The following is a 20,646-nucleotide window of genomic DNA, read 5'->3' as shown; positions in this document are numbered from 1 at the left end:
TTTCGAAAAAGCCAGCATTTTCAAAGACTGCCCTTCATAATAGACTGAGCATATACTGTATATTTATACATATCACTTGGTTGTATGAATATGGAGGTTATTATGTGCTTGGACAAAATTAGGATTGTATTTGATTACATCTTGCAGGTGGCGGAATAAGCGTGCAGAATTTGCATGACGTGCAGTGGAATAGGTGGGGAAAAGGGAATTCTGAAAATGACATCTTGTTTTGACAAAGAAGCTTAAAACTGTTTTGGAGAGGTGAAGGCATGAGGAAGTGCAGATTTTGATGTGTTAATCTTAAAAGATCTAGAATTGAACAAAACTGGATAACTTGTCTTTGGAGTTAACCATAGAGAAAATTATTTTCTTAGATTTATAATCCAGCATTAACCAAAAATAGATTCTTCGCACGTAACTGTATAATTTAACTTATTAATCCTTAAAATATCTTTATAGTTCCATTTGTAGTTTACATATTATGAAGTTGTGGTAATACCGCATTTTCCAAGGGTATGATTGTATTTAGAACTAGAATAGTAGTTTCATGAAGGTTCATTTAGCAAAAAATCGTATTAAATCATGCATTGTATCCCATCCATACTTTTAACTTGGTTTGCTCTGTTTATTACTCAAAGGCAGACAAAACAGGGCTTTGTAGAAATTTTTAGTAAATATAAATTCTGTAGTGTTTTAATGTGGCTGTATAGGCCGAGCAATCAGTTCCAATCCTTTATTTGTGTCAGAATGGTCTGACAGCTGCATCATAGCCAGTGAGGAAAGAAGCAATTCAGGTGGTCGTCCTATTTCTTGATTATTCTCAAATGGTATTTTATCCCTGCAGTTTGAAAAATGGGCACATAACTTCTGAGGAGAGGTTCAACTTGGTTGCAATGCCTGTTAGGATGTTTTGGAAATATGCCCCATTTTAAGCCCTTCTCAAAAGAAGGTATAAAGGTTGAAAATATTGTTTCTGTTTATGGCTTGTGTATATGTGTGTGCGTGTGGGGGCTGGGGGATGTGGTGTCTGAAGCAATTCTGCTAGCTTTGAATGCAGCAATAGTATATTGAAATGTTGCTGTTTCTCCCCCCCCACCCCTTCCTTGTCTTATCCTCCTCCCCTACTCCCACCCCTCTTATCAGATCCATTGTGGGGAGGAGATTCTTCTTCATAGTTGGCACCCTGTATTTGTACAGATGTATTACAATGTATGTGACAACACTCCCAGTGCCTGGCATGCACTTCAACTGTTCTCCAAAGGTGAGTTTTCCACAATAGAATAAAACTTGAGGGAAACTCTAAACTCCCTAAAGATTCAGAATAATTATTTGTTAATTGTAAAACTAACTTTACATGACCAAGTAAAATTTAACAAGGCTTTTTTCTGAGTTTCACTTAGTGAAGATATTCTATTTTTGAAACATTTCTGGGAAAAATGCACATTTTAAAATCTGTTCATCCTAATAATAAACAATATTATTTTAATCTTAAACTTTGACTAGTTTCTACAATAACTTGCAAATTTATGTAGAAATGCCCTGAGGATGTAAATCATTGATATGAATATATCTCATTCTAGTAGAACAAACACAGAGAGGGGTTGGTGTACTCTTTCACTGTTAAGGAAGAAATGATTGCTATAATTTCTTCAAAGCAATTCAACCAGAAAAGCAGTTTCTGGCTCTTCTACTTTAGAATATAATTATTTAAAGATCAATTTTACAAAATGTTCAAGCATTTTATACTCTTAATTATAGAATTCTAAGTTTTGAATCTGAGTGGTTTGAAGATCACTTGATTGTTGCGTGAAATAGGGGAAGGAAAAAATGCAGATTATCAGCATTGAAATTGATGGTTTAGAATTTTCCAATTTGTGAAAAGGCTATTTTATGGGATTGGTGCTTTTGTTAACCAGGTTGTATGCTGTCCTAGCTCTGTTTTCCAAATAAGTCATTCAAATGTAAAAACTATTGGTCTTGAACATTAACTCAGAAGTTAGCATTAACAGGAGTGTTATTCATTCTAAATACAATCAATGTGCTATGTAATCCTAAGAATGATTCAGGCTCCTTATTTAAAGAAAAGTTTAATATGGATGAATGTGATCAAATTATAAACCTGTTATGTTAATAATCAGAACTGGATTATTTGTAATTTCTCATTATTAATTAACACTATTTTCAACCAGACTTGCACTGTCAAAGCCAATTTAATAATCCAGCAGTACTATATGTGTAGCATTTGATTTTTGCTTTCCATTATGGAGCTTCCAGAATTTTGTTGAAGAAAGAACTATTGCGTTGATTAAATGTTTACTTGTTAATACGATAATGTATAAATAATTATGACCTAAATCAATTAATCTCTAGAAAGTCTTGTGATCATTTGAAGCTCTATAGAATGTATAGGAGTTTGTACTTTGGAATATTGCTTTGGAAAATCTTCAACTAATCCCAAAAGCTACAAATAATCCCTTATCGCAAAGAAGGCAATCCCTATTTCATTAGGAGTTTGAGAAGATTTGAATGTCACCAAAGGCTCTAGCAAATGTCTACAAATGTACGACGGTGAGTATTCTGACTGTTTGCACTACTGTCTGGTATGGAGAGCACACTGCACAGGACTGGAAAATGCGGAAAATTGCAAGTTCAGCCAGCTCCATCATGGGCACTAAACTCCCCAGCATCAAGAACATCTGCAAAAGACGATGCCTCAAAAAGGTGGCGTCCATTATTGAGAGCTGCCATCATCCAGGACATGCTGACTTTTCATTGTCATTAATGAAGTAGTACAGGAACCTAAACCTAACTCAATATTTTAGGAACAACTTCCCCTCTGCTGTCATATTTCTGAATGGGCAATGAGCCCAAGTACATTACCGTGCTATTTTTCTCTTTTTGCACTAATTTAATTCTTTTTAAATATATATATTTCTTAATGTAATTTATTTTTGAAAAATGATATATTGCACTGTACCACTTTTGCAAAGCAACAAATTCCCTGACGTGTGCCAGTGATATTAAGCCTGATTCTGATATTGTATTTGGGATTAATTATGGTTATTCACCAAAATCCTGAGGGGGAAGGAGTAGTACCAGGCTGTTATAAATTCTTGTGATTCAATCCATTATCTTTAAAAGTATCAATATTGGTAGGAATTACAATTTACATAAAGTTTTTTTTAATTGATAGTGAGGGTAAATGTTATTCAGTAAATTTAAAACTTGGTCATTGTTGGAGAAATTGATAAATGTAATATGATATACCCATGAGAAAAGGTGTTAGATGATAATTATGGTTAAGACTAAGGATTGGTGAGTTTTTACTCGGCTTCTTTAGATCTTGTGTTAATGAAAGGAGGTGGTCAAGGTCCGACAATGTAGTCGAATGTGGCTGTCGTATTTCAGAGGGTTAGATTTGAAAAGGAACCACTGGAAGGAAAAACAGGAAACCTGAGAATATTGATGAAGAATTGAATGGTATTTGAACCAATCATCGAAGAACTTCGGAAGTGACTATTGAGCCTCCACTGCATTAATACAAATGGACTATGGTTGGATTTATGATAAAGATTCTTTCCTTAAAAATTGAAGGTTGGTGATATCATTTTGAGGAGTACTTGAAGAGGAGGCTTCAAGAATTCCTTTCCATTCCCACTTCCTGTAGTTTACAAAAGGCTGCTTAAAATATAATGTAGTTGTACAGTGATCTATCTTTTGGAATTATCTTCAATTCCATTTCTGGGAAAAATGGTAAAAAGGATTTAATTTATTACTTTGTTACATGGGGGGTGGTAGAGAAGAAATCACTTTCTGATTTATTGCTGTTCTGTTGACCGGAGAATCGATATCTTCGGAGTCGTTGCACGTCATATTGTCACTTGGAGGGTCAGGGTACGGAAGCGTTTTTCACAGGGCTAAGTGGATAGTGTGGTGTCAAATAATATCTGTACTAGATATAGAATTGAAAGGACAGGAATTAACTAACTTTATGTAAGACTTCCAGTCTAATGTTACCTATTGTAACTGGGGTGTGCATTTCATTACATTTAGGCATTTGATTTACTTTTGGCCATGTGTTTATGCTGACATTTTTCTCTGTTAAAATATAATAATCACAACACATGTGTATGGTCATTTGTCTTTTCAGCTGGTCTCAAATTTTTAGCTATCTTTCCAAACTTGGTCACCATTGTATTTTGAAAATCATTGGCCTTGGCCAGCATATTTAAACTGTTCTATCATGAATTATTAAATATGTAATATTTGACAGAGGAATTGTGTGGTCAGAGCTTAATTGCTGGTCAGATTAGAAGGTAAAACTTGGGTTGAAGTGGGTTACCTTTGATTTTTTTGGTACAGTTCAGTGGTTTTAATTGTGTCTTCTAATGTTCAACAATTCTATTGATGGGAATGAACAGGAGATTCTGCAGATTCTGGAAGTTAAGAAAAATGCAAGAAGATCTTTGCACGTCAGGGGGCATCTATGGAGAAAAAATTCAAAGTTTCGGGCCGAACACTTCATCAGGACTCAAAAAGAAGGGGGAAGAAGCCAGAATAAAATGATGTGGGGAGGGGAGGATACAAACTGGTAGGAGATGGGTGAAACCAGATGAGAAGGAATATGGGTGGGAGGGAGAGGGGTAGTAAAGTAAGGAACTGGGGAGTGATAGGAGAGTGGACTATGGGAGAAAGGGAAGGGAGGGTACCAGAGGGGAGGGATGAGTAGGTGACGATAAGAGAAGAGGTAAGAGTGAAGCCAAAATGGGGAATAGAAAATGAGAGGGGAATGAGAAGGAATTGCCAAATATTATAGAAATCAATGTTTCTGCCTTCAGATTGGAAGCTACCCAGATGGAATATAAGGAAGGTAATGTCCATGGACCTGAGTGTTCCCTCATTATGCCCATGGATCGACATATTAGGGTGGGAATGGGAAGTCGAATTGAAATGGGTGGCATCAGGAAACCTTGCCTTTTGTGGTCGATGGAGCAAAGTTGCTCAATGATGCGGTCCTCCAGTCTACGTCGGTTCTCACCAATGTAGAGGAGGCTGCACTGGGAGCACTGGATATAGTATATGGCCACAACAGGCTCACAGGTGAAGTGTTGCCTCACCTGGAAGAACTGTTTTGGGTGGTGAGGGAGTATGTGTAGGGGCAGCTGTAGTGCCTGTTCTGTTTGCAGGGTTAAGTATCAAAAAGGAGATCAGTGGGGAGAGATGAGTGGATAAGGGAGTCGTAGAGTGATCCTATGAAAAGCAGAGGGAGGGGTGGGCGGAATGAAAGATGTGCTTTCTTAAAGGATCCTGTCGTATATGACGGAAGTTACGGAGAATTATGTACTAAATATGGCATGGGATGTTAGGTAATGAGCAAGGGCACCCTATCTGGGTGACAGGAGGTTGGGGTTGAGAGCAAATGTGCAGGAATTGGAGGAGATGCGGGTGAGGGGCAGATTGAGATGGTGGAAGAGAAACCACATTTTTTGAAAAAGGAAGACATCTCAGATGTTCTACGATGGAAAGCCTTATCCTGAGAACAAATGAGACAGAGAAACTGGAAAAAGGGAATAACATTTTTAAAAGAGACAGGGTGGAATGAGCTTTGAGACTAGGAATACCCTTTCCTATTCCAACATGTCAGTTCATAGACTCTTCTACGTTTGCAATGAGGCCACTCTCAGCTTGGAGGAGCAACATCTCATGTAGCTGTGAGAGTAGGTTTGTAAAAGATGTCAGTAGAAAGGCTGTCTCCAGAGAAGGAGACAAAGATCCAGAAAGGAGAGGGAGATTTCAGAGATTGACCAAGCAAATTTGAGTGGAAGTTGGAGGCAAAGTGCAGGAAGCACATCACTCCAGATATCAATGTAGTGTGCAAAGATTTGGGAAGCAATACCAATGTAGCTTGGAACAAGGACTGTTTCATATTTCCAACGAAAAGACAAGCATAGCTGGAGCCCGTGAGACGTACATGGCTACACCTTGGGTTTGGCAGAAGTTGGAGAAGTAGAAGAGAACTTGTTGATAGAGCCAGTTTCCCCCATATGAAGAAGGGTTGCAGTGGAGGGGAAATGATTAGGTCTGTTATCCAGGAAGAAGCAGAGAGCTTTAAGATCTTGATAAGAATTGATGGGAATTTTCTATTCCAGATTGGGTTTCTGCTCTGTGGAAAAGGGCTAGCCAATTCATCGTGTTGGTAATTAGTAAACATAGAAGGCCTACAGCACAATTCAGGCCCTTTGGACCGCAAAGCTGTGCCGAACATGTCCTTAATATAGAAATTACCTCGGGTTACCCATAGCCCTCTGCTTTTCTAAGCTCCATGTACCTATCCAGGAGTCTCTTAAAAGACCCTATTGTATCTGCCTCCACCACCATTGCCAGCAGCCCATTCCACGCACTCACCACTCTCTGCGTAAAAAAAAACACTTAACCCTGATATCTCCTCTATACCTACTTCAAAGCACCTTAAAACTGTGCCCTAGTAGAAAGAGCAACCCATTTCTGTAATATATCTCTGTTTTTGTGTTATTTGATATTTAAGGTTGCATATCTCTAATAATTAAGCACTGTTATGGGCCATCAACCCATAACTAATTTTATATTTTGCTGCTGGAGAGATCACATACTTGTTTGGCTTTACTTTCTAAAGAAGGCAGAGTTTGAAGATTTATTTCCAATGTATATTCTGTTTTCTTTTGAAATTATTGGTCTCCATTCATATGGCGCTTAATGACATTAAGTTTCAAAGCATAACCAGATGATTTTTTAAAAAATATTATTCCTCCCTGCACCCTCCATTTCTTGTCTAAATCCTCAAATCTGTGCTCTTCAAGTCCTTATCTGATGAAGCTTTTTGTCTGTTTCATTATCTGAATATGTTGCAACCTTATGAATATCAATTAAAACTCTCGAATTCTTTTGATTCAAAGAAAACTTTAATTTTGTAGCTATAAACAGTTACCCTAAGCATCCTCTGTGTCCTCAAAGAATCTTCACATGTTGACTAGAATTCTGCATAGTGCTCAGGTTGTGGCCTAACCCAAAACTTTTATAAAAACTGGGAAGCCAAGCCAAACCCTTTCTTTATACCTCTATATGAATTGTAAGAGCTTGTGCTCCGTTATTTGCCAAGAATGTCCAGTCACCTTCAAACGTCATGTACTTGTATCACCTGCATAGTCTTTTAACTGCAGCAGTGATTGTTGTTCCTTTCCACCTCTGCAAAATGCATTACCTCATACTTCCTCAATTGTTTTCTATCTCTTTGCCTGTCTGCAAGCCCATCTGGCCTGTTTGTAGCTCTTGACTTGACTTGCATTGTTTGCCATATACGTTTGACATCATCAGTATTTATGTTTTACTGTTCCAATGTCCAGTGTGCTTATAATGTTCCTGGCATTGACCTTTTGGAGTGTTGTATAATACTTGCTGGTCTGAAAAGCAGCTATTATCACAGCTTGCTTTCCTTGCCCTTAATCTACATTATTCAAAATGCTATGCCCATCTCCCACAGTTCTAGAAACATCTTTACAAAGTACTTGGCCAAATATTTTCTAAAAAAAATATGCTGACAAACGTTGTACATTCCATTCAATTTTTCCCTATCTCTATTTAAAAATATTTGGTTAATTGAACTTAAGGTTTGGCATATTGATACTGGGTCCTGTATTTAACGCTAGCTCTGCAACAAATAGTTTCTGTGATCATAGTTTTTAAATACCAATGGTAAACTGACCAGCCTGTAGTTTCCTGCATTCTTTGTTTCCCAATTCGCTGACGTATTTCATACATCAGGGGAACATAGAATTATGGTAAGCCATACTAAACTTTCCTTATTCTGTCTTTTTGATTTTCACCTTGTTCTGTACCTCTTTAATGCTGCTTCGGATAATTTAGCAACATCCTTGTGATAGATTTGTGTATACAGTGGTTATTCAAGCTTTGCTCTGACCTTTAAGCTTGGAATGCTCTCATACCTAATAGGTATCACCTTCTGTCATGCTGTTTGCTTACTGTTTACAGGTCAGCTAAGAATTTTAGATTCATCTTGGAGATAACTGTTGTGTTCTTGCCCTTTCTCCTTGCTCATCTTATTTTCTTTGTACCTTACACATTCTTGTTCTTTTTTTATAATAATCTCCATCATAGAAGAGGTTGTGGCTTAGGTTTCTCCTTTATAGTCTTCTAATAGGAATCTACATGGTCTGTACTGGGCAAAAAAAAAGCCCCTTTAAGATAGTGCAGTATGTTGCTCCATTTCAGTTTCTCTTGACTGTGATTTCATTTAACCTGCTTCAATACCCTTTCACCAAAGTTTAGCAGTGCTATAAGGAATTGTTCCTTGTTTTTCCTCCATTACTTATATAATGTCTGTTTTTCGTTAGTGTTCTCATCACAGTATTTTCTCACTGGTACTAGGTCACTTCATAGCACTGGTTCTGGCAATGTCTTGCTTGGACCAAGAATATAATGGTCAAGGAAGTTTCTCTCTTCTAACACTTCAAAAGTCATATGCATCAAGTTGGGCAGAGATGCAAGCAAAGTAATTGGGGGCTAGCTTGGTCTATACTAAATATTTGTGCACTTCTGTAATTTTCCCCCATATATTTGTACTTTATATCTGGAAACTGAGGAAGCAATCTTTACTAGCCTCTGATCTGAGTTTTTCTACATACTGTCTTGAACATCTTTCTTTCTTAATACATTTTGTCTAATCAACAATTGTATCTTGCCTCCGTTTATTCCTTATACCATCTTTTGTTTAGTTTGTGTCTACGTCAATATTAAGTGCACAAAACAGACTATTTTAAACCACATTTGTGTAATTAGCGCTACATCATACTCCCATGTAGCTATTTGTTTTTGTCTCATCAACATTATTCACCACACACTTCATCCATTTTACTGTTGCTTTCTTTCTGTTCCTTGTCTACTTTCACCTATGTTGTACTAATGTCTCGTTTAGTAGAACACAGCTTTCGCTTCCATAATCCTTTTTTGTTAACTGTCCTATGCTCAACCATCTGCCAGTGTAGCTTAAACCCTCTCCGTTCTTGCTGGTGAGCCTTCCTGTGGGACAGTTGAGGTAGAACCTGTCCTTTTGGAATATGTACGTCTTATCCAAGACTGTTCTCAATTCCCAAAGAATTTGAATGTCCTTTATCTTGCCACTGGGGAGGCAATGTATTACACAGGATTTGAGGGTGGTTGCAGAAGTAATAATGTGTATCTAACTATAGAATTTGCCTTGATTATAACATTACTATACTTGGCTCCTTTCGTGCGGTCACTTGTTCACTGGTTCCATGGTCTGTCCAGGATTCCAACGTGTCATCGCTTCAATTTAGCACTCAAGTAGAAGAGCCCTGCACTTCCTGCTTTTCCATTTGGTATCTAAACATTCTATCTCTATTGCATAGTCACATTATACTATTCAGAGGCCTGAAATCCCTATGTGGTACAGGACCTGTAAGTGATGATCCTCATTTGCCACCACAGTCTAAACCAGCACTTCTGTTCCTAGAATCTAGCTAATATTTTGTTTAAATTATGAATTTTAATTAATGCCTCTGGACCTTTACTATAATTTAACTTGGATTTAGGTTATAATCTTTTCCAGCTAATCACTTTGCGCCTGTGTGTTTCTTGTGTTATTACTCCATTTCAAAGGTCCTTTTGCAGCCTCAATGCAATAAAAATTCCTGGCTTTTAATCTCCATTCTCATTTGCTCAGTTTTTCAATATTTTGCCTGTCATAGTTACTAAGTTTTTACTTTTACTTAAGAGCTATAAGTTTTATCTGTACACTTTTATCACAGGGAGGTATTTTAAGCCAAGCCCCTAACTGTAAAGAGAAAAATGAAGGCTGTTGTACTTGCTAGCCAGTCGTCTCACAGCCTTTCTATAATGTCACACTGTTTGTCTTTTTCCCTCCTCCCAACTTCAAGCACCTGGGCCTCAATTTATCTCTCCCTGCTGTTCTAGTTTCCTCTTGGTCCACTCCTGCTGCTGAATCTCTCGTTCCAGGTAATTGGTTGGTAGCTTGTTAAGCTATAGTTCGGATATCTATCTTGTACATTCCCAGTTACATTTTTTACTTGCTGACCAGTTTTCTTTTTAAAAGAATACATGAGTTATCATCGCAAACACGAGGAAATCTGCAGATGCTGGAATTTCAAGCAACACACATAAAAGTTGCTGGTGAACGCAGAAGGCCAGGCAGCATCTCTAGGAAGAGGTGCAGTCGACATTTTGGGCCGAGACCCTTCGTCAGGACTAACTGAAAGAAGAGCTAGTAAGAGATTTGAAAATGCACACAACAGATTTGAAAGATTTGAAAGTGGGAGGGGGAGATCCGAAATGATAGGAGAAGGCAGGAAAGGGAGGGATGGAGCCAAGATCTGGACAGTTGATTGACAAAAGGGATATGAGGGGATCATGGGACAGGAGGTCTAGGGAGAAAGAAAAGGGGGAGGGGGGAAAAAAGCCCAGAGGATGGGCAAGGGGTATAGTGAGAGGGACAGAGGGAGAAAAAGGAGAGAGAGAAAAAGAATGTGTGTATATAAATAACGGATAGGTTACGAGGGGGAGGTGGGGGCATTAGCGAAAGTTTGAGAAGTCAATGTTCATGCCATCAGGTTGGAGGCTACCCAGACGGAATATAAGGTATTGTTCCTCCAACCTGAGTGTGGCCTCATCTTTACAGTAGAGGAGACCGTGTCCGGTGCTCCCGGTGTGGCCTTCTATATATTGGCGAGACCCGACGCAGACTGGGAGATCGTTTCACTGAACACGTACGCTCTGTCCGCCAGGGAAAGCAGGATCTCCCAGTGGCCACACATTTTAATTCCACGTCCCATTCCCATTCTGATATGTCTATCCACGGCCTCCTCTACTGTAAAGATGAAGCCACACTCAGGTTGGAGGAACAACACCTTATATTCTGTCTGGGTAGCCTCCAACCTGATGGCATGAACATTGACTTCTCAAACTTCCGCTAATGCCCCACCTCCCCCTCGTACCCCATCTGTTATTTATATATGCACATTCTTTTTCTCCCTCTGTCCCTCTCACTATACCCCTTGCCCATCCTCTGGGCTTTCCCCCCTCTCCCCCTTTTCTTTCTCCCTGGGCCTCCTGTCCCATGATCTTCTCATATCCCTTTTGCCAATCAACTGTCCAGGTCTTGGCTCCATCCCTCCCCCTCCTGTCTTCTCCTATCATTTTGGATCTCCTGCTGCCCCTCCCACTTTCAAATCTCTTACTAGCTCTTCTTTCAGTTAGTCCTGACGAAGGGTCTCGGCCCGAAACGTCGACTGTACCTCTTCCTAGAGATGCTGCCTGGCCTGCTGCGTTCACCAGCAACTTTTATGTGTGTTACATGATTTATCTTTGAACTTTCAACTGTTGTTGACCTAACATCTACTTACTTTCTCTCTTAATGGATACTGCCTGAGTTCAATATTTTCATCTGTTTCTGTGTATGTTTTAGATTTTGGAATTCAGTATTGTGATTTTCTTTTGACTTAGTGGTAGAATCAGAATTGGAATATGTTGAATAGTAGCAGCTGTGATTAACTGGCCAGGCATTTGCAACTGTATGGTATCCCATATCAAGCTTGGCTGCCTCATGTTTGTATAGTTGCAAGCACTCTACTTTATTTGCTAACAACCATGGTTATTAATGGTTGCTGCCGTCTAGCTCCCTTGCCCCCTCAGTCTTTATGCAGGGTCTCAACCTGAAATGTCAGCTATTCATTTGCTTCCAGGCAGCTGCAGCTTTTTGTCTCCTTTCTGGAAAACATTTCATTCAACAAAATTCCATAAATTGTAAAGGCTATAATTGTTTGTGGATATTTTGTTATTGTTTATCATTTTGTTAGTCATAGTGAATGTAGATCAAATACACTCAGAGACCAAAGCAGGAAAGTGAAAGTTTATAAATAGAACATGACAGGGTGGGGGCGGTGGGAATAAAATTTAGGCAGCCAGGTTGAAATGTGATGTAAATAATGTAAGTGGTTCAGTTGTATCTTCGTCATTTGCACCATGACGGGATCTGTTAATTTTTCACATCTAACACTGTATAGGGAGTATCATGTTCCATTGTTAAGAATTTCCACAGAATCAGGCCTTTCAGTCCATCTAGTATGTGCCAATGTATTAATCTACCTTCTAAATAGATGGTAACTAGTTATACAGTTTTCAGGGCTATTTTGCTTTGCCACTCAAAGATTTCCCAAACAGTTTTTGTTATTTTTTGTCTAGTCTAATTTGAATTCTTGAACTTATTTTCTTGTCCAACACAATAACCCCACAATACATTTTTAGTCCAGGATAATTTAGCTATATAAATATATCATGGGGGTCATTTCCATCAGCATACTTTTGATAACATGCACTGCTTTATTATTCATGAATAGGTGAGGAATAAAAATATATAGACTTTGTGCAGGCAACAGAATTCGGTTGCTGCTATGGTCAGTGCAAACATGGTGGGTGAAAGGACCCATTCTTCTTTACTGTTATCTACGTTATAATTCAAGCAAAATAAAATTTTGGATATGGATGAAGAATGTTGTCATGTCTGAACAGAATATGGCTGGTACTGTCACAGTGTCTTCCGTCCCATTGGAATGACCCGCCTAAAACTATAAATGCATTTATTTTTGATGAATATTTCCAGAACTCCTTCACGCCTAAATGTTCTGGGCAAACCAGTTACATAATGTTGAGATAAAATAAGCTACTATGGTACCAAGGGCATATGTTTCATTATGCGGTAAGATCTAGCCTTATTGAATTTCATGATGTGTAATTAAATGTCTGGCAAACAAAAAGTTGATTGACTTAGTAGTATATGTTGTGTTTATATAAAAATATTTCAATGATGTTTGGTAGTGTTTAAATTGTTGTCCAGAAACTTGTATTCTAAAAAGTTTCAAAATACATTTAAGTTCCATATCAGTGTAATAACTTGCTGGATATCTAAATGTATTTCAGAAGTTCATACATGAGAATGGTTTGTCAAAATTGCTTAAAAAGGAAATCTGCCGTTTTAAAAAAAAATGATTTGGAACACCTGCCTGTTTTGTAAAGTTGATTGACTTGTATCATCAAAACCTCATTGAAACTGATGCCAGAAAAGGGGATAAAGCACCTAAAGAAGCAAGGTGTCACATGAGAATCTATTACACATTTATGGCCAGATAGTGAGAAAAAAATATTTTTGTTAGAGCAATTTTTCCATATAAAAGTGAAAATAATTACTACAGTTCATTGCAACCTTTTGCATGATATAAATTTAAAATTTCCATATGTAAGCTTTTATTATTCCAAGTAAATTTATATCAATCTGATTCAAGATGTGGATGTCTTTTTTTATTTTGCAGCTGTTTGGGGATGTCGAAGCACAGTTTAGGAGAATTATGAAGATGATAGCTGGAGGTGGGCTGTCAATCACAGGAGCGCACACCATGTGTGGAGACTACCTGTACAGTGGGCACACTGTTATGTTAACACTCACCTACTTATTTATCAAAGAATGTAAGTTTTCTCGTGAATATTTTTCTTAAACATTGTTAATCTGTTTGGGTACATCTCGTTGATCCTTCAACAAACCTAAGAGAGAGCAAAGTAAGATTTTTTTTCAAAGACGAAAGTAAATTTATTAATAAAATATATATGTTATAATATATATCCTGAGATTAATTTTCTTGCTGGGAATTACTGGAAAATAAAGAAATATAATATAATTTATGTGGAACAGTACATAAAGATGGACAAAACCAAAGTGCAGAAGAATTTGAATTGTTCAAATAAAAAAAATTGATACAAAGAACACGAGTTTTAGAGTCCTCAAATGAGTTTGTATGTTTTGGATTTTTGGATGATAGATAAACAGTCCTTCTGGCACATTTGCTTCAAGTTTCAATTGTAGATGCACTAGAATACAGATACGTTGCATTCAGTGACAGTGTGGACAGATGTTGCATATCTAACGTAGTGGAAACTTCCCAAAGATTTCAGAAAAATTGTGTTGGAATGATATTGGTAACAGCATTTTGCCACTTGTAGTTTAACTATATGTGGTACTGAAACAGTGTGCAAACTCTGCAGCCAGCATGCAAAGAATGTATTGTACCTGGGACCCTCTAGCTATGCAATTACAGTGCTAACTGAAGTATCACAATACCTCATTGCTCTTAAATTTTAATTGATTCATGTACAAGATTATTCAAGTCACTCTGAATACTAATATCCTTGAATTCTTATGTTAAAGTGAATGATCTTTTACATTGAAGAACATCCACCATATGTACAGCCATTTAACAAGCCTACGTATATTTCCATGGAGTCATTACATTCTCCTCAGAGCCCAAATTGTATCCATTCAATAGTTCATCCACCAATATCCTGTGATGTTAAAAATGATTCCATCGTCCAACATTTCTTTGTCGGTATGCTGAAGACACGGTTTCCTTTGCAACCCCTTGAGATTTGTTCATTCACTGCCCTTTTCATAACTCTTTCAGCAATTCGCTTGCAGTTGCATGCCAATGTGTTGCCTTCAAGGTGCTCATCACGTGGTGTTCTTTACACTGGATGAACCAAATGCAGATTGAGTGGTTGTCTTGCATGACCTTCCATTTTCCTGTTCTTTAATTCTACACCCCACTGTCATTTGGTCTTGTTTGATGAGGCTGATCCATTGAAGCATGTATAGATTTAAATTCAACAGTTTCAGGTAACCAATCTTGCTAATTTTTTTTCCAGAACTGGCCATTTTTGTTACACATTCTTGTTCCTCGATACCTTAATTCTGCTTTGCTCCACAAAATCAGCCTACTCAGCCTAGTATTTCTGGCATTATCTTTTGTATGTTTTCCAGTCATTGCTCTATTTTGCATCCTCTTTCCATCATATTTTTAATCTACTAATTCAACAGTAGCACAATATTGTCACCTGGACAACCTTGGTCTTGATCCAATCACTGATATTTCCCTAGAGGACCCCCACCACCTACTGTAGGTCTTGCTTTCTTCTTGCTGCTGCCATCAGGAAGAAGGTATAGAAACCTTTGGACTCTCACCACCAGGTTCAGGAGCAGTTATTGCCCCTCAGACATCAGGCTCTTGAACCAAAGCGGATAACTTCACTCCATTTGCCCCGTTACTGAACTGTTCCCATTACCCATGTAGGGACTTGCTTTCAAGGACTCTTCATTTCATGTTTTTGATATTTATAGTTTATTATTTCCTTCTGTTTTTTACTTTTTGTATTTACACAATTTGTCTTTTGCACATTGGTTGTCCAGTCTTTCATTGATTCTGTTATAGTTATTGGATGTATTGAGTATACCCGCAAGAAAACAAATCTCGGGTTGCATATGGTGACACGTACTTAATAATAAATTTAGTTGAACTTTGATATTTTGTTCTTTCTATCCCTCTCAACTAAAGTAGGTTTTTTTTTTCATTTTTCTGATGAAAGATTCTTTACCTGGAAATAGGAAAGCTGTTGACTTATCTGCGTAAATGTTGTCCGGAGTTAATATTGACGACTTCTAATGAATTGTGAAAATATTTCCTCAGATAATTTGAGGTTTTATAAGCTACATTTCTTAATGTATTTTAACTGCTAATAGAACATTCTGATTAACTGCAATGTTCACACTGCAGTTCCCCATTTATTATACTCCCATTTCGTTTCTCAGATTCTCCGAAAGATTGGTGGTGGTATCACTGGTCCTGCTGGGTTCTCAGTATTGTTGGGGTTTTCTGTATTCTTCTGGCACATGATCACTATACCGTGGATGTAGTGGTGGCATATTATATCACTACACGTCTTTTTTGGTGGTACCATACCATGGCTACACAGCAAGTAAGTTCCTACTTACAAATCAATGATGGCATTGTTTCTTTCAAAAAAAATTAAATAAAAACTTGAATTTTTTAAAAAATATCACTTGTATGTATCTGTGGTCAATCAAAAGTGGTTTATCGTATTATCCTAATTCTGCTTTAAGGTTAGAAAGATTACAGGGACAGGTTTGTGAAGTGGTCTGCTTTGTTTTTGTGCTGTATTGTAATCTGATATAATCTTGAAATTGGTATGATCCTGGTTTAGGACTGACCATAAAAATACATGTACGATAGCTAACTTTACAGTCAAAATATTATTTTCAGGTCGATGAGTAAATAAACTAAACAGATTTAAGATGTGCATAAAAAATGCATGATCATTGCCTTGACTCATTCAGTAGAAAGTTTTGATTTTAATGTGTACTGACACACAGTGTGCTACCATTGCTTTGCACAGTAAGGGGAAGTGGGAGAGTAAACCAAAAAGAAGTGTGTATGACCTGGAGGGATGTGAATAACAATAGACTAGAGCAGTATCCAATCCAGGAGCACGTCCACCTGTATCATAATGCCATTTGCCTTTCACATGCTAATTCTTAACATAAGCATAATAAAATAGCTATTTAAAAAATGTAAATTTTCCCACCATCCACAGCTGGTATTTGTGTTCAGAAAAAGGTGCAATGTATCAAATTAATCTTGGAATCAGTAAATACAGATTGTCTGCATTTACATTGCATGATGTTGAATTGTTTAATCTTTATCAAATGTTTCTCACAAATGGTTAAGTATTTTGCTTTGTTAAAGAAACCTATCAAGTGCTGCATACTTTTTCCCCTTATCCCTGAGAAATAAATCTCTTAAGGGCTTCCGAAAATGTTAGCCTTGTACTCTGATCCTAGGAATGGAAAGTACTGTGCAGCTTAAGTTAATGTACTACAAATACTTGTCCCTTACTTTCACTGGCTAATTTTTGGGATACTTGTTGACTGGAGTTGGTTTAGCTGACATAATAATCCTGACTGAGAAACTTTTCAACTGCTTACCCAAAAGCAAGAAATGTTCTTATTTCATTCTTTGCATGCATTTTACTCTTGTTGCAATGTAATTAGTTTTTGCGATATTTCCATTTAATTAACATTTTTATGTTCCTGTGTTTTAAGGTATTAAAGGAAGCCTCCAAGACTAATTTTCTATCCCAAGTGTGGTGGTATAAATTCTTTCGGTTTTTGGAAAGCAACGTTCAAGGCATTGTACCTCTTACATACCATTTGCCATTTTCCTGGCCATCCATTTCACAGTTCTTTGGGAAAAAAATTAAATACAGCAGATTAGTGACTGATACATAACACTAGGTAACTTAGAGGACTGTGCAAAGTGCTGAAAAATCCCTTTGAGCTGATGCCATTTTGAACTTTCTGCTAATTCATGTATTGCAGCGTTTTTACTAAAGTGTTCCAATTTAACTGGTCAGCACTGTGATCTTTCCAAAGGACTATAGAACAAAAGCAGTTGACATGCACTATATAATCTTTTGTTAATTGTCTGTTTGTCTTTGATATTTGCCATAAACGCAATCACATTCAGTTGTGTTTGATATTAACTGCATCAGTGGCAATTGTCCTGTCTGCTTGTGTTTTATTTAGCCTGTTTGCAAAGGTGTCTGGGATAAATTGTATTTTTTCAATCAAATTTATCTTCTCAATAATTCATGCCCCAAAGACTGGGCTTAAAGCCATTCTCTTGAAACTCTTTAGCTATATAAGCAAAATAGTTGGTAAATAACATGACTGGGTTCTGTATGTATTTTAGAACCAGTGTGGCAAAAGAAACTTAAGTGCAAAAACATTTTATAAAACTCATCCTTGTTATGTTAAATGAATGTGGCAGTGCAAAAAAAATCAAATCTTCACAGGAATTTTCAACTGCTAAGATGAAGTTTGCATAGAACACTCATAGCAAGAATGAAATCATCACCGGGTGGAGGTTTTGACTGATAGTTTTCTAGTGCCTTTTCTTGTCCTGATTGTATGGTCAGTAGGTGGTCTCAGATATAGTATATGAAAATTCAAAATCCTATATGTATGTTACCTTGAGTATTGAGTTAATAATTAACTGTTGCAGAATTGCAAAATGTAAGCTCAACAATGAGCATTCAATTTTGTAGTTATTATTTCTGTGATCCATATCTTGAATACTTAGAGATATTGGGTGCAAAATTAAAGATGGTTATATTCAATTCACTAACTGTGGGCATGTCCTGTTAGCTATATTACTGCACAAGTAAATTATTTTATTATATAAATGGGAAGTATGACAGCAAATCCGTTGGTTTTTGACTTCCTTTTTATAGATTTTGCATTTTTCTTAAATATCAAGTCATAACATGAAGGTGAAATAAATGTGTGCAGAGGTTAATGTACTAGCAAAGTATCTATGCTCCTCTGATTTGTTGGTAAAGCAGCTGCAGAGATGCTCTATTTCTATAAATTTTATTATATTTGTGCAAATAATGCATGTAGTCTTTAAATCTCACCCAAATCAGAAGTCGTGAAAATGAAGTCTATACTTGCCAATGTGGGAAATAGTTTTTTATTGCAAAATATGATCTCCATTCTGTATTTTATGTGAAAGGAAATTCTTTTCTGTAGTTTTGTGAATACACAAGGTGATATTTGTATTGTAAAACAATTATGAAGGATGAACAATAAAAAACTTTAAATGTAAACATTTTCCTTTAGCTGTGTTTGTTTTGATACAATTTTAAAATTTAAATGAGAATTGAGCTTTAAATTTCCTTGTACTTGCTGTGTGTTGATTAGATTTTGTCATTTTGAATTTTTATTGAGTAAATGAGAACAGAAGAAAATACATGTATCAGAGAACATGTCCTTTCTCTCCCAGCTGTCTTGTTCTTTCTTTGCCTTTTCATCATCAAACATGTGATAATAAACACTGTCACTCTGTGGCATAGCCGTAAGACATGGGAGCAGAATTAGGCCATTTAGCCCATTGAGCCTGCTGCATCAATTAATCCCTCAACTCTATTTTCCTGCCTTCTTCCCCCATCCATCTCATTTGACACCCTTATTTATCAAGAATCTTATCAGTTTCCACTTTAAATATACCCAATGTCTTAGCTGTTATGGCTGTGGCAATGAATTCCAAAGACTCATTACCCTCCAGCTAAAGAAATTCCACCTCATTTCTGTTCAAAAGGGATCTCCTTGTATTCTGAAGTTACTCCCTCAGGTCCCCCACTTAATGAAAACATCATCTCCATGTCCTCTCTCAACTAGGCCTTTCAATAATTAATAAGTTTCAAAAAGATTTCCCATCTACCCCCGTCATACTTTCTAAACTCCAGTGAGTACAGACCCAGAGCCATCAAATGCTCCTCATGTATTAATCCTTTTGAATTCATGGAATCATCCTCATGAACCTCCTCTGGACCCTCTCCAATGCCAGCACATCCTTTCTTTGATATGGGGCCCAAAACTGCTCACAATACTCCAAATATGGTCTGACCAATGCCTTGTACCGCCTCAGCACTACATCCTTGCTTTTACACTCTGGTCCTCATAAAATGAGCGCTACCGTTACATTTACCTTTCTTACTATCACAGGGTCTCTGCACAAAACTCCCGAGTCTTTTGTATTTAGGATTTTTGAATCACTTCCTGTTTAGAAAATAGTCCTTGCCTTCATTCATGCAACTAAAATGCATGACCGTACATTTTCATACACCCACAAAATGCTGGAGGAACTCAGCAGGTCAGGCAGCATCCATGGAAATGAAAAGATAGTTGACACTTCAGGCTGAGAGCCTTCTTCAGGACTGAGAGGGAAGGGGGAAGATGCCAGAATGAAAAGGTGGGGGAGAGAAAAAGGCTAGCTGAAAGGTGATAGATGAAGTTAAGGGGTGGAGAAGAATGATTGGAGAGTGGACCGTAGGAGAAATAGAAGGGGGGGGCGTACCCAGGAGGGAGTAATAGGCAGATGAGAAGTTATAAAAGGTCAGGATGCGGAATAGAGGAAAGTGTTTTTTGGGGGGAGGGCAGAATTTGTTTACCAGAGGGTGAAATTGATAGTTATGCCATCAGATTAGAAGGTAGAATCGCAGGTGAAGTGTTGTCCCACCTGGTAGGACAGTTTGGGGCCATGAATGGAGAATAAGGGAGGTGGTGTATGGGCAGATGTAGCGTTTGGTCTGCTTGTTGGAGTAAGTGCCTGGAGGGAGATTGGTAGGAAGGGAGGAATGGACAAAGGAGTTGCAGGGATATGATCCTTGTGGAAACAGAGTGGGGGGGGGGTAGTTTTCACTATGTATTTCATTGTTTGTGTTTAGCTATTTTTATCTCACTGACTTAGAGTATCAAATGAAAATCAAGAAATGTTAAAAATAGTTGCCTAAAAATCTAAGTTGTCTGTAGGTTTCTACATGTGATTCCCATTCAGAAAGTTACAAAGTTTGGTTAAATCCAGAGGTACAATCTGTAGGCTTGATTCCTTACCTACATAACAAAAGAACAGAATCAGATTTATAATGGACTCATCTTCAAGAGCCTATTTTAAAAACTGTAGTGAGCTCGGATGAATTGGCTTTCTGTTAATTTGAAAGTTGTCTAAGGAGTACAGCAAATAAGCCATAGGTAGTAGAAGGGAGTCCAACAGATGAAGTATGCACCATATTAACGCTGTGTGAAAAACAACTCTGACATCCCCCTTGCACTTACTTTCAAGCACCCTAAACCTATGCCCTCACGCGTTTGCCATTTCA

At 37.5% G+C, this 20,646-nt stretch overlaps 1 protein-coding gene across 11 annotated transcripts in view; it reads left to right on the top strand.

The window, feature by feature from the left end:
* sgms1b (sphingomyelin synthase 1b) overlaps nucleotides 1-18,598 on the top strand; it is a 95,429-nt gene extending 76,831 nt beyond the window's left edge. For all 11 annotated transcript variants that reach the window (XM_063071619.1, XM_063071610.1, XM_063071613.1 and 8 more), the window contains 4 exons: nucleotides 1,144-1,261; nucleotides 13,395-13,548; nucleotides 15,719-15,885; nucleotides 17,030-18,598. In XM_063071619.1, coding sequence (XP_062927689.1) covers nucleotides 1,144-1,261; nucleotides 13,395-13,548; nucleotides 15,719-15,885; nucleotides 17,030-17,215 — 625 coding nt within the window. In that variant the 3' untranslated portion in view covers nucleotides 17,216-18,598. The remainder of the gene's footprint in view (nucleotides 1-1,143; nucleotides 1,262-13,394; nucleotides 13,549-15,718; nucleotides 15,886-17,029) is intronic.
* Nucleotides 18,599-20,646: the final 2,048 nt, after the last annotated feature.

Source organism: Mobula hypostoma, chromosome 19 (genome assembly GCF_963921235.1).
Source record: "Mobula hypostoma chromosome 19, sMobHyp1.1, whole genome shotgun sequence".
NCBI classification, from domain to species: Eukaryota; Metazoa; Chordata; class Chondrichthyes; order Myliobatiformes; family Myliobatidae; genus Mobula; species Mobula hypostoma.
The sequence above is the reverse complement of the archived record's forward strand: the minus strand, read 5'-3'. Positions and strand labels throughout refer to the sequence as shown.